This window comes from Ischnura elegans, chromosome 8 (assembly GCF_921293095.1).
Source record: "Ischnura elegans chromosome 8, ioIscEleg1.1, whole genome shotgun sequence".
NCBI classification, from domain to species: domain Eukaryota; kingdom Metazoa; phylum Arthropoda; class Insecta; order Odonata; family Coenagrionidae; genus Ischnura; species Ischnura elegans.
In genome coordinates this window covers 68,478,087-68,492,874 of record NC_060253.1, presented here as the reverse complement: position 1 = coordinate 68,492,874, position 14,788 = coordinate 68,478,087, and the positions used below count along the sequence as shown (strand labels likewise).

Sequence of the window (14,788 nt, the reverse complement as noted above, 5' to 3'; positions counted from 1 at the left end):
GGAGCGCGAACCTACCTCCTTAATTGAGAGATCGGCTCTCAGATTTTAACGGAGGATATCGGTCCATTAAAGTCGATTTCCCCCAGTCTCGTCTCGGTCGAAGCTAGATCCACTATCCCTACCACTTGCCGAAAACCGCATCGCGAGCCGACTTTGGCGACTGCCAAAAAAACTGTCTGAGCATACGCCGCCGCTTGGCCCGCGCACGGCGGGCAAGAGCCACCGCAACGCACTCGTAATATTATGCGCACTGGTGTAAGAGACATTCAAGGTCGGCAAACGGCAGGTCAGTGATCTTTTAGGGGCGGGAGAAGAAGGAGAAGAGTGGGAGGGGGAGAGTGGGTATTTGGTGGCGACAGTGGGATGGGAAGAGAGATAAAGATCATCGGCCAATGGTTTTACTTTTTATTTTTACGGTAGGATTGGGGTGGGGGTGGCATGAGGATTGCGTGATATTCGGGGTGGGGGGTACTTGGCGCAGGGTTGGGGAGAGGAAGGGGAGGGTTAGGGGAGAGGGCGGTCACCACGCAGGGGACGAACGCCTCGAATTCGCGAGTTGCGAGTTGGAGGATCAAGTTTTTGGCACGGGTGTTTGCGAACGGATGAACGGGTGATCTTCAAGCTTGCAAAAGAAATATGCAACCATGATGATGGAATCATGCATCTACATAATACCCTGCGAGCCGCCTCTATGGTGTTTGGCAGGGGGTGGTCAATCATCAACATGCAAGAGCAGGCGCGCAGCTAGGAATTAAGGTTAGGGGGGGGTTTAGGAGCAACTATTATTGGGGGTATGGAATACGGGAGTTGCGGGTGCCCTCCCCCAGAAAATTTTGAAGATAAATGGCTCAAAATGGTGAGTTTTACGACTTTCTGAGGGATAATTTATTAATACTTACACTATTCTATAAGTAATATTTATTCAATTTAGTAAAATGGATTACATTTTTAAATTTCTCAGAGTTCAGGAGGGAGTTTATCCCCATAAACCCCCCTCGCTGCGCTACTGTGTAAGAGGACCACCACATGCACACCGCACGGTAAAGGAATAATGTATGCATGAGCAAAATATGCATGCATATTCATGCAAAGACAAAACTAGGCCGGTCAAGTAAATTTTAGAGTAATAGTAAATGGTTGCTGTAATTGAACAAAAAATCAAGTTAGCTGGAAAAGAATTACTTTTAAAAATCTAAAAACTATATAATACAAAGTCTGTGTATCCTTAAAGGATGTCTTCTTATATGGCGTAGCTCCTTCCTCTTAACATGCGTGAAAATTGCTCATCTCAATAAAAAAAAAACTTCGTGCATCAAACTCCCCAGCTCACCGCGACCCGAAGGCGCAATTCATTAAAATAATTCGGCGGATGGTAGGGAAAGGTATGTTACGACGAAAAAACCCTCGGCCATTCTCTCATATCAAAAAAAGCGAAAGTTGCCGCGCTTTTTCTATGAGTTGGTGACATCATTAGAGATTTGGTCTATAAGGTCTATAACCCGTTCAGATGAGTAGCTGTGATGCGGTGGCACGTTCGGCCGGAGTGTGTGACGTCATCAACTAATGTGCGTTAGGGCTGACGATTTCGCGGCGAACGGGCAAACGGATAAAATATGTCTCTTTATTTTTCCAACTATCAAAGCGGTGACCCTCTTGGTAGGAGGGTGTGACGTCATCAACAAATCTTCGTAATGGCCGTCGATATTTCGTGGCGATTAAGGTCGTTTTACACGGTATACGGAATTGCTCAATCTGACGTACCTACGTGCGAAGGCGCAATCAAAATTGCGTCGTGTAAAGCGGTGAATTGCTAGAACTCATGCAAGAATTCGTGGATTCGAGACGGCAAAATAGCCCCTGTTCTAATTTCGTTCATGCATTCGCGCAATTCCACGCCATTTTAGTAATTAATGCAGCTCTAACCTGCGCGATTCCGTGCCCCGTGTAAAACGGCCTTTAGCCTGAGAAGCAGGCGCTAGATAGGCAAACGGAAAAAATGCGGGTCTGTTTATTTTTTCCATCTATCAAAATCGACAGTTTTCGAAAATTTGGTTAACGATCGCATGTTACGCAACTTTGCATCTTCTCTATTGCCATTACTGTGAGGAGGCTCACGTACAATTTCCTTTCCTTTGCAGATGTTGCAGATGGAGTCCACGATGGAACGTCTGAGGCAAGGCGTGGCCGCCCAGAGAGATCGCCAAGTTCGACTTCAGTCCGTGCGGAAGGACCTCGAGTTGGGACTACCGCCTTCGATTCCATTGCCCGACGGCGAGGAGACGCCGTACGGGGCGGCGAGTCGCCTTCATCTCCGGGACAGCGACCAGGTGAGCCGGACGTCATAAAAAGCACAAAGTCAGGGGCGTATATATATATATGTATACTTGGGGAGGAGGATAAGAAAATGCTGATAATCTAGAAAATTGGGATAGCGTCATGAAATTGTTTCAAGCTTGATGTGGTGAAAATGAGATGTGTACAGTATTAAAATATAAACAACAGTGGCGTAACTATGGGGGGAAAAGAGGATGGATTCCCCAAAGCCTCAGAGAAATAAAAAAAATATTTAAAACTACTGTTTACTTTTTGACTCATAATAACTGCTTAAAGTTAAATTTCCATCCGCTTAAAGTTAAATTTTTAGTGCCAATATGATGTAAAAAATATTTCCAGGCTAGTCATTTTTCAACAATTTTCCCAGATCCCCCAAAAGCCTCAGAGAAATAAAAAAATCTTTAAAACTATTGCCTATTTTTGACATATAATAACTGCATCTGCTTAAAGTTAAATTTTTGGTGCCAATATAATGTAAAAAATATTTCCAGGCTAGTCATTTTGCCTGGGGGGAGGAGGGGTCGCCACCCCACTTCATCCCCTCCAAAGCTTATTTCTAGTTACGCCACTGTAAAAAACAAATTACCTCACTTCAATGCATGTATGATAAAATATATACAAAAAATGGTGATTTCCACATTTTTGTACAACCTTTTTGGTTGTGGAGTCATGTATTTAGGTGTGGAAATTAGCATTTGTTGTTTATATTTCATCATGGAATAAGAGTGTTCTGAATTAGTTCAGTGAATCACGTGCAAGAGAAGGGGGCTTACATAGAATGCCGGAGGTGATTTTGATGAAGTTTTGACCTATCCTCCTTGATGTTCTCCCTTCATCTCCCTTGAGATTTTTTAGAAGTTGGTATTAAAAACTTAAATACATCAATATGTGCATAAGTACTTGATTGCATTTGATTTATGTTAAAAAAACATTATTTGCTATTTTTGTATTTCAGAGTAATATTTAAGACTACTATAAGAGAAGTAGAGTCACGGTGAGATAATCAAACTATGAAATACTTAAATGCTTCACACAAATTCATACTGTTTCTTACGGAAAAAATTTGAATTATTTGCCCAGACCCCTCTTTCCCACGTGAGGTTGTGTGAGATTCAGCTAGACCCCCTCTCTCCCTAAATGCCTTACGTAATTAATGGATGCCCCTGAATTGCCCTGGTATGCAGTGACATATATTGTTATTTTTATACATTTTGATATAAAATATCATTGAGTTTCCATGTTTAAAATGAGCTAGCCTAACCTCATGTTGCTCTCTCCCTTACATAATGGCTGACCCATCGCCTTGATCTATTTGCTAAACAGGGTGCATATTATGAGAGATGAAGAGAGGCAAGAACGAAGTGTCGTAATCTTTTTACAGAATTTAACTAGTCTTGATCTTTTTAATGATCTTTAACTATGCCTTTAAATTCTCATTGAAAACCTCACTCCCATAATCAGCTCCCAATTAAAGTTTGTGAAATTGCATTAGTAGGCTAGCATTTTGTGGTAACATGATAATAGTAACATGTGGTAAAATATTTTTTTCCACATGGCACCAACATTTACTCAAATCATTCAAGTGCTGAATTTGGAGGACAACCAAAAAATATTTTTTTTAAAGTGAAGTGCCAGCTGTAAAAAATGAAGTATGTTGTTGGAAAAGTATTTGAGCGACATGTCATCAGCCATTATGGACAAGTTGAGTTGTTTTCAAACCCTTTGACAATTCATCCCTGTAGAGTAAATGGTGAGGAATTGTCCATTAGTTAACCCTTTTAGTGCGGCGGGCCAATATATGTATTGTCTTTTGCTGCTTGAGCAAAAAGTGTGGCAGGTCTATATATCGGCTCTTACGTACTCCATTATTAAATTTGCTATAACTTATTTCAGTAAACGTAAAAATATTTTGTCAATATTAACGAGTTTAACCTCATCAATTAAAAAAAAATGCTTATGGATATGTAATAAAATAACTTTGTATTGTTTTTTTCGTAGTTGCTACATTTTATTAAAACACCCTCAGCATTTCTCGCCAGTACCCCAGGAAGGAGGATAGCACTAAGAGGGTTAAAATTTATAGAGTGATTTTTCATGTCTTTTTTTCTGTGCCACACAGGAGAGCGAAATCTACCAGAAGTGCGTCAGGGCCCCTCCGAACCGAACCATCTTCGACGGCGAGTCTCCTCCACCCTACCGGTCCAACTCCACATCAGGCATCATGGGCGGCAACAGTGGGAGTTGCGGCGACTGGAGCGGCACCACGGCATCTATGGGGAGCTACGTGAGTGGATTCGTGCGCTGCCACAGCCTCAGCACGTCCAACAACCCCGCAAGCGAGAAGACAGGCTCACCCATGGTGGCGGCTGCGGCGGCAGCACTTGCCAAGAAGGACTCGGCCGGCCACCGGACTTCCTCGGCGGGGAAGGGGTCGAGGAGCTCCACCCAGCAGCAGCACCATCAATACCAGCAGCCGCAACACCAGTGCCACAAGGTGTCGTCGTCAGCAGCTGTGCCCGGAAGGCACGCCATCGCCCAGGGTGGTCCGAAGGTGACCGCCGGTGGAAACAAGATGGTTGCCCTTCCGTACCACTGTCAGCCTCAAGTCCCGCCACCCCCGCCACAGCCTCCGCCCACCGGCGTGCCGCTTACACCTACGGCGCCGTCATGCACTGCTGCCTCATCGCCCGTCCGTATGTGTGAGTAGCGTTTTGATGTTTATGCCTTCAGGATGGGGTGTAGAAAGGAAATCTTGGAGAACGCACATTTCCAGGGGGGAATTTTGGGTGGGATTCATTTTATCCTTTTAATGCCAGCCTAGTTTGCCTATTATGGTGGAAAACGCTGGGGCTTTTTTGGTGAATTTTCGTGTTTGCACTTGAAAATTTATATAAAGCCTCATATGCATTTTCAGAAGCTAATTTTTTTTCATGTGCTCTCAATACTAATAGGTATGTCAAAGCCAGATAGGTACTAAAATATAGTTAAAAAGCTACACAAAGCAAAACTTTTAAGGGTGCAATTGTTAAAAAAAACCCTGCCGATAGATTGGCCCTTGGCACTCTACACACACACCCCCCCGGGCCAATGGCCTACTGGCACTATGAGGGTTATAGAGAGTATCATGGGGGTAAAGCAAGGAATTAATTTATCTACTCAGCACAGTCAGTGGCGGCTGGTGGTAATATATCCAGGGTGTGCATTAGAGAAGATATGCGATGATGAAAAAGAGTATGAAGTTCAAATGAAGGCTGCTAAATGGCACTGAATGCATTGACGCACTAGGATACTGAGCGCAGGTAATGTAGGTGGCAGCTATTCTACCTGCAAGTTACTCATCACCAAATATGCCCGTGCGCACCCGCTTCGTGTTGAGTCTGCTCCCAGCACCCATTTGAACATGGTATGTCCCACCCGAGCACCTATAAGCGGTCGAGTAGACCGAATATGCGTCCGATGCGATGCCACGGGATCGTACACTAGTAGATCGGTGAATTCACCTAGGAGATAGCTGTAGCGTTTGGAGCTTCATATCCTATCTATATGTTGACAGTATTTTTATCTTCATCGCTCTTAAGGAATACATAGTTTTCTTTTATAATTCATTCACATTTGGGCGTGCACTTGCAAACATGGGTATATACATGCCCCAACACTGAACGCAGTGCTTTTTTGTAATCACTTGTGTACACTAAGTGCATAAATCCTAAAGCCCGTATTGGGGTGTTGCCAGTCAAGGCAAATGATTTTTACTCTGTGGAATTTCCATGCTAAGGGTTCATTTGGGGGTCTGGATTCTGCCCCTCGTGTCAGTGATAATACTTGTTCATTTTAGATCATACCAGGGGTAGGGTGGTATTGTATACCTTGATAGAGTGAAGAGGAGGTTTTTTTTTACTGTTCAAATTTACTGATTGTAATATTTTGGGCCTCATTTTAGGCATGCCAAAGGCTTTATAGGTCATAAATTCACCCCTGATAAGGGCTTCAGTCCTAAAAAATTATTATGCATGGTTCTCATAAGTCCACTGCATAATACGGTAGTTTCCTTCATCAAAGAAAATGAAAGGCATTGATTGCAATTCGTTACCCACCATTAGTGTATTCATGATATACAAAATTATTTGGTTTTAGAAATCCCAGTTTAGACGAATGGAAATGGTCAATTTTAACCGCATTTGAAATAGGCCAGATTGACACCCACATTTATAGAAATATATACTGAACTGCAGTTGAAGATAATGCTTGTTACCTGAAGAACCTGGCTTTAGACTCGTTATCCCACAATAGTTGTATTCTCTCCCACTCCCCTAACTTAAAAAGAAAATTTTATTGCTCAGCTTAGAATGAAAATGCTAAGAAACCAACCATTCCATGTGCTGAAAGAGGTGCGGTATTTTTCTTGAGTGAAGATTTTCTATAGTTAAAGAAATGTTAATGCTAAAAATTACTATGGCGTACAGATGTACTTATGCTTAATTTAAAGTGAGGCATTCCAACCACTATTTTTCCTAATTGAGAGTGAAGTTAACCTCCAAAAATGTTTTAGAATAGTGTATAATTCATGTTCATTGTGAAGTGTCTATATTAATTCCATTTACCCTTCCTTGGAATGGGAGAAATTATTGGAAAGACAAAAATTTTTGCTATTGAAACATTTTATCCTTGCCATATAATCAAAGTATGAATGTGAAAGACCAGCCAGTTGTGGTTTAATTTTTGAAAGATATACTGGAATGATGGATACATCATTATTTTTATCTTTAAGTCAATTCTTTTCACTTTCTTTAGAAATATTTTATCCAGAAACTTCATGTTTCCTAAGTAGCAAACGTAGTCGTCTCAGCGGTAAATACAAGAGAGGTGGCACAGTGTGTCTCCACCTCCTTCAAAACCACATAAGTCACTGCTACTCTGTATTCTTTGGTCTCTAACTCAAGCTCTCCTTTCAGCTCCACCACCCCAGCTGAGCAGCAACCGGGTTGGGCAGGTCCATCCAGTTGCGCCCACTTTACTGACGCATCCGCAGTCACCTCCTAGACAGTACCACCAGCAGCCACCAACCTCATCTCACCCCAGAGGGCCTCTGGCAAGCACGCATTCCCGCATCGGCGCGTCCCCGCTGCCCTCCCCCACACTCAACAATCCCCCCGTGATCCTCGTCCCCACGACAACCACGGCGACCCCTACACTCCCTGCAGTGCGGGCACAAGTGCCTCGGCCAGCGAACGAACAGCTGGCGGATGCGCCCGTCGCTTCCCCTCCCATCTGCCCCTCACGCAGCCACCAGCTGTGTGAGTTCTCGACATCTCCCAAAGGTCAATCGGGTGTGGGGTCTTGTGGGTCGTCGGGCAGTGGTGGCCTGTTGGCCGGACTGAGAATGGTGCCGTGCATGGGGTCGGACCATGGGGTTCCGTGTGCCGACAGTGGGAGTGAAGAGCCGGATGGCCACCACGTTCAGGACATCAGTGGTGCGACAACGGATGGTTCCGTCCCTCGGCTTGAGCCGATGGCGGCTTCCCCCCTCGCACGATTTAGTGATCAAAGGTGGGACGGTAGTGGCTGTGCGGAGTCGGTGGAGGTTGCCAAGGATGCCGGTGTCGCTTCGGCGAGTGCTGTGAACTCGTGGGATAGTACAGTGCTTTCTCAATCGACGGCTGAATCTGATGTTTCCACGTGTGTCGGCAGGGTGGAAAGAAGTGGGACTGTGGGCGGTGTGACAGTTGTCCCTGAAGGCTCTTCAAGCGTGACCCCTGACCCACAAAACCCTGCCCCACACGAACAGTTGTCTTCCCTCACAAGGGTGAACAATTTTTAGTCTTTCACTGTTGATTTATTTCCCACCACCCTTTCATCCCCTTTACAAAATCCTCTGCTTCTTGACGAAGCAGTCCAACATCACTCTCCTCCCCACGAGTATCTTGTGTTCCTTTTTGCAACCTTGTTATTACTTTATGGCATGAAGATGCTGTGAAGTAAATGTTTCACATTTTCTCAAGACTAGCTACTCTGTGAGTGATTGAATCTTTAGGCCTTTTAAAAAAGAAAAAAGGTGTTGCAAGGTTGCATGCTCGACACAAGTGCTTTTCCAAGGCTTTTCCAACCAGTGACAGTTGCTTTCACCGAAAGTATGTTTTTTCCATCCCTGGTGCAAATATTCTATACGGAAGAGGAATGAGAATGTTTCTGCAGAGTGAATATGATGCACAAGCATTTTGGAGTCAAATTTCCGAGAGCTATGCGTGATTCTGCAGTCTAAATATGGGTATCACTTGAAAAAAAAAGGCCAATATTCTTTTCAGTTTTGATGTTGGTTAGAAGAAAATATTGGAATATCTAGTTTTGGAAATCCAGCAAGAATAGTTTTAATACTGTTAAACGATGAAACTGCAGCATACACTTTTCCCTCATCCTGGCTCTTTGTACCAAGCGTGGAAGGTTCTTAATGGCCCAAACTACGCCAGGGTTGCCTTTTCAACGACCTTCTCTATTAATACTCTAGTGTACATAAGCATTTTCACACCTATGGTGCTCCTTCTGGGGAGCCTACCTCCCAACCTTTTGAATCTCTTTTTCACTGTAATTTAAGCTTCCTTTTGTGATATTTCATGAGATGACTCTTCAAGAATTTTTCATATTCACTCTGGTTATGGAGACTCAAATCATCAACCTATTCCTCACTATCCCTGTCCTCAAATGGAAACAGATGAAGGTGGATGAACGGGTGGTTTTACTTTGCTTAGTGAGGAGTGAGAGATGCAGACTGCTTGTACCTTTAACAGCCAATGCTTGTGCTATTCTTGCATCTGGTATTCAGGGAGATGTGGATTGCAAAAGAAAGATATGAGAGAGAAAGTCCCTGCCAAGCATGATAAAGGTTGGCCCATAAAAGAAGCCAGCGGTGAAGGTACAAGATAAATAAAAATATTATAGTGAAAGATGTGAAGGTGAGAATCAAGGAGTGTGTGATTCGTAGAATCATGATGAAGCCATCCCTCTCTCTCTCTTCACATGTAAAAGACTGTGGTTCAGAGATAAAGACTGTTAAACAGAAAATCAGAATATAAATAGTAGCCGAGGGGGTATCAAGTTGAAGACATTAATCGGAAGAGGTAGGAATTGGAAGCAACTGTGGTCGATGCGGTGTGTGCAAAACAGGAAGGTTTCTTCGGGGAAGAACAAAATTGTGTGTCTCCATCATTCATGCCAGTATGTCGGAGAAAGAGAGGAGAAAAGAAACAAAATGGTTGAAAGTGTGGCACAATGGCTGCAAGTATCGTACTGCCCGAAAGCTGCATAAGTCTTGTATGGTTCACTGTGAGAAATATGAACTGGAATTCATTACTTTGTGATAATATGTATATTGTTTAACTAAGAACTAATGTGTTCACTTCAACTAAATAAGATTGTGTCAATGTTATCCAATTATTAAGGTGTGCTTGCGTGTGCAAATGGTGGCGTGTGTGCGGGTGTGACTGTGTGTGGTTGGTTGTGTGCGTACTTGAGTTTGTAACTGTGGGTGAGTATGTATATGCCTGGTTGGGTTGAGGAGTCTCTTATGGGTGGATGAATATTACTGGTCATGGGCATTTGGTTTTTCATGAGTAGGCTTCATTGGAGAGAATTCTTCTGAAAGCATGAGCAGTGCGAGATATGTGCATTATATAATCAACAGTTCTCGAAGGATGGGTAGCCCAAAGCCAAAAAATATCATTTCAATGGTAGAAATTGATTAAGGAATGCCAATGGAAGGAGTATTAAGATTTTCTGGAATGTGAAAAATTTGGGACCTTTTTATGTATTAGGTTAATAGTCTTAAACATTGATCTCAAAAGAATGTAGAGAGCTTTGGAAATTGCCTTGAAGGCTACTTCATGATTGGTATCAGTAGTAGTTTTGAAATTTCTTCATTTGATCATTTCTACAGGTCAATTGATTCTATTTATCGGGAAGTGATTTATCCAGGCTAAATTCAATAATTTTGGGCTAGTTTCGAATAAGTTTTATTGCGTAATAAATTGCATTCATACTCAATATTTTACCCATTCTACCTTTAGCAACTCCTGAGCTCAACTGAGCAGTCTATATGGAACCTAGAGTTAACATTTTCTGTTATTTATTCAGAATAAATTATCAAAGAAATAAGTTATGAATGAGTAGGTACATAAGTTGGACATACTTTATTTTTAGTTGTTATAAATTGTATTCTAGGAAAACACTGTTCTAGGTTCCTCAGTTCTGTACATTTTATTTCCTACTTTTCAACTGTTTTCATATTTTTTCAATAGGATGCAAAGCATTGGATAAATCATACGAGGAAATTCTCAGGATATTGGATAAGGATCAGGTCCTTAAATTAGATGATTTTTAAGAAAACACTATGCTTATTATATGGTCCATAAAATAGTGACAGACAAACGCATTTCAAAGCAATGGAATAGGCAGGAAGAGAAGTTGCCACTTCGAGTAATAACTGGGCTTTTTGACGGTGGTGAAGGTTTAGCTGAACTAAGACTGAGGTGCATCAAAAGTATGGCTGTGCTGTTGATGTGTGGTTTTTGTGTGTTGGTTGAGTGCGTGCATGGGCAATTCATTAAGAAAAAAGATTCGTGCATTGAAAAGTGCCATGGTAATTTTTTATAATTGGACCCCCTGGCTAACTTCCCCTCTTCTTCACTTCCCAAAACACTGTTAATTCTCTTCTGCCAACACTGCCTACCTTAGTGAAGCAACGTTTTTATCAAGTTCAATGTGCCCCTGCTATGCAACCCTCGTTACAAAAGTTTATTCTCCCCTAAAATGGTTTCGATCGTAAAAAGTTTGTCTTGAAATGTACAACATTGGATAGGATTCGAAAAGTCCTCCAATCTAAGACTAACAGTAACACACTGGAGTGCAGAGAGTATCATTGACAGGTCCATTTCAAACATGTTGAAATGCGTAGTTATTGTTAATGATTAGTATGACAGGATTTGGGGGAGATAATTAGGGATGTATTCAGATAGTCTACATTATCCGATCACTGGATTTCCTTGTGTTTGGAAGATATGCTCTGCCTTGTGATATGGCATTCTGCATTTTGCTGAGAGTTGCACCATTCTTTTTCTCTGCTGGACGCCTTATTCTATTAGAGCATACTTTCTGTTACTCCTCCTAAAGAGAGTAGATACTTAATGTATAAATACCACTTCAAAATGTTATAATTTTAAAAGCCAAGTAAAACCTCACTTTGAGTCATTTAATTGAATGGGCCATGAGCCGAACCTAGTGAGTACCTATCAAACAGTAACTGTAATCTTAATTTTTATTGAAAAAAATTTGAGTGAAAACACATTTTCAGCAATTTGTGAGGTCTCATTTGAGAATTACATGTGTGCAGAATAGCTTTCTCAATGCATTGAAGGAAAAAATATGTGTTACGATCATCTATTTGCTCTGATTTATCCTTTGGCATCACAACACTTGTATCTGCTCTAATCTTATCTTTTCTTAACCTGTCTCCTGTGTTCGACAAGGAAAACATGAATGCTTGAGAATGTTAAGGCTCTTGTGATAATCAAGTGATTCCCTTCATTTGTAAGCAATTTCTGCATCACCTTGTCCAGGTCCCATCCATCTACTACCCTATTATACTCTCATAAAAAATGATAATAAGGTATTCATACTTGCCCTTTGAAGATGCGGCCACTCTAATTAAATGAGCAATGGTGTGACAAAGATACAATCAAATTCAATGGAAATTACCCATCTTATTAAAGGCTTGGTAATTTTTTTTAAATATTGTGTTTCAGCGCATGTATTTCATCTGTTTAATGTTTGTCATTTCATTGACCACAAGCTTCCTGCATTTTCACTTGAATATGAGACTGACCATTTGTTATGAGTGGATGGATGTCTTTCTGATGAGCAATTTAGGTGATTGAGTTGATATGGGTATGACAGAAAACAGCAAGGCTTGGCAGTGCACAACATACCCAGACGGCACAGAATCCTCCGTATCTAATTTGTATGCAGATAGTATCCATTGACTACCGCTCCGTCGCTTTTTGTCAATGGATACTATCTGCATACGAATTAGATACGGAGGATTCTGTGCCGACTGGGTATGTATTTCATCAGGTCTGTGGAAAGTTCAGACTGAATTTCTGGGACCTAGTCAATGGCTCTGTGATTATTGATCACTCTTTGTTAATCCATAATTGTGAGCTTTGCAGTGTTGTTTTTATGGATCATTCATTGCCTTACTTGGCTAATTTTTTCCCGTGTTAATTTTCTTTAAAGTATTGATGAATCAGTTTTGCATTTAACTCATTTTTTTTGTTAATGCTCAACCCTCAGATGTCTATCATTTAATTTTCTTCCACCATAGACACGATTCATGATGATAATGAAAATGAGGAAATATTTTGATCAGCTGCTTACAATTTTATGAAAATCCAGTGAAATTGATAGTCTCTATCCTTATACCGTAAGAGATGATGCCTTAGTACAGTCATTGCAGAGGAGGCCAAGTGCTAACCTTTTCATTTGTCTCTAGGGGCAGCATGAAGACAATTGGCATTATTTTGCTTCTTTGATTACTACTGCTGCTCCAAGAGTGGATTTTGGGATGTATAACTGTATCAAATTTGTTAATTGGTCTCATTTAATGGTGAAAAGATATGTATCTGGTCTGTATCAAGTTTCTTTTAGTACCTAAATCAATACTTTAGGAGAACCTCATGCCATAAATTTGACATTCTCATACCTGTGTCATTTTTGTTTCTTGCTAAAATTGATTCATCACTGTTTGGAAGAAAATTTTTTCTTAAATAATGATAAGTTAGGCCGTAAAAATTCACTTTCAAAATTATCTCATTTATACACTTAATTACATTTTGCCCACAATCTCCAGCAAATGAATTATTTCATCCTTATGCGTAGAAAAATGTATCAATCAAAATGTTCATTAGTGTATCCATTAAGCTATTCATTGTTTTCAGTATGTTTGGTTAATTTCATGTCCATTATCGATATATTATATATCATTATTCCAACAAAATCAAGTGATTTGCCATTTTGAATGGAGAATCTTTTGAATATGTGATATGCTTTAATTGGAAAGCTGTGAAAAATAAGTCTTGGAAAATGATTTCCTTATCCAACAATGTATAGATAAGTAAGCTGTTGGTCTAAAGGGAATGGGAGTGTGATTGTTTTATAGCAACCCTATTTCTGGTGTCTCATTGGTGCCTGTTAATGCCCTGGTCTGTACTGCTTCATTGTGTCAGACTTAAATTAATATTTTCAGATGTAAAGGAAGTATCACAGCCATAAATGTTTCTGATAATTTTTTTCTCACAAAATACATGCATATTATATCAAAGCTTATCAGTGCCACCTTTTGCTGTTCAAACATTTACTATTGGTTGGAGCATAGTATTCTCAACTTATTTATGAATATTAACAAATTGGTGAGTGAGCTCATGGGGCAAGTTTTCAAAGGCCATAAGAAAAAGCTGCAAATGTGGACTGCATAACAATATCCTTCCTTTTTCCCACCTCTGCCTTATGACTCTACAGCTCCACTTGCAAGTGCTCCTTGTGTGATCGTGACGGATTGGGAACTGCTTTAAAAGCTGAACTAAAATAAGCTTGCAACAACTGTGCATTGGACTGTAGGTGATCTGTAATAAAGAGTTTTTTAATGCCCCTTTCTTACCCGCCTAAGGTCATACAGAGGTTAAATCAAGGTTGGAGTCACAGTTATTGACTGTTTTATTGTTGGTTCCATCCATTTGAACTTAGCTCGAGAAGTGATGTACTATATTTTTTCTTCATTTTTTGGAAGCAAAGATGAAATGAAGGATCATTTTTTTGAAGGAGAGAGAAAGTGGTGATTGAAGGAATTGTGTGTGGATATCTGTGACTCACTCTGAAGTTGTCCCTGATGAGTTCCAAAGTGTGTCCTTCCCATCGCCAACTAGGATATTCCTGCGCTTTACACCTTGCACACAAGACTAGCATCGCAAAATAAAATCATTACTAAATACACAAATACATTCATAGACAGACCTTGGTGTTTTTATGTGACAAAAAAGACCATTCTGTAATGTAATAATTATTCATCATTATAAACAATCCAAATGAAATGTGATGGACGATGGAAAACAAAACTGTAGGTATGATGTTTGAATGCAACATCAAAGGGTCATTTAAACAAAAAATAAAATGCCCTGATTGTTATCATTTATCTGATTATTATTTTTGGCAAATATTCCTCTTTGTAATTCCTCTTTCGTGATATACCCACTTCCATTATAAAATTCCCTTCATTGAAATGATAAACATGTCGTTTGTGATGATACATATATGGTATAGATATTGTGTGATACATTTTGTGGATCAATTGTTATGCATTGGGTAAGAGTTTATTTTAATATTTCTCATTAATGAGGGTAATGCTTGAAAATCT

At 40.6% G+C, this 14,788-nt stretch overlaps 1 protein-coding gene across 1 annotated transcript in view; it reads left to right on the top strand.

Moving 5' to 3' along the window:
* LOC124164594 (flocculation protein FLO11-like) overlaps positions 1–14,564 on the top strand; it is a 906,466-nt gene extending 891,902 nt beyond the window's left edge. The window contains exons 3-5 of the mRNA XM_046542006.1: positions 2,139–2,327; positions 4,454–5,033; positions 7,287–14,564. Coding sequence (XP_046397962.1) covers positions 2,139–2,327; positions 4,454–5,033; positions 7,287–8,152 — 1,635 coding nt within the window. The 3' untranslated portion in view covers positions 8,153–14,564. The remainder of the gene's footprint in view (positions 1–2,138; positions 2,328–4,453; positions 5,034–7,286) is intronic.
* Positions 14,565–14,788: the final 224 nt, after the last annotated feature.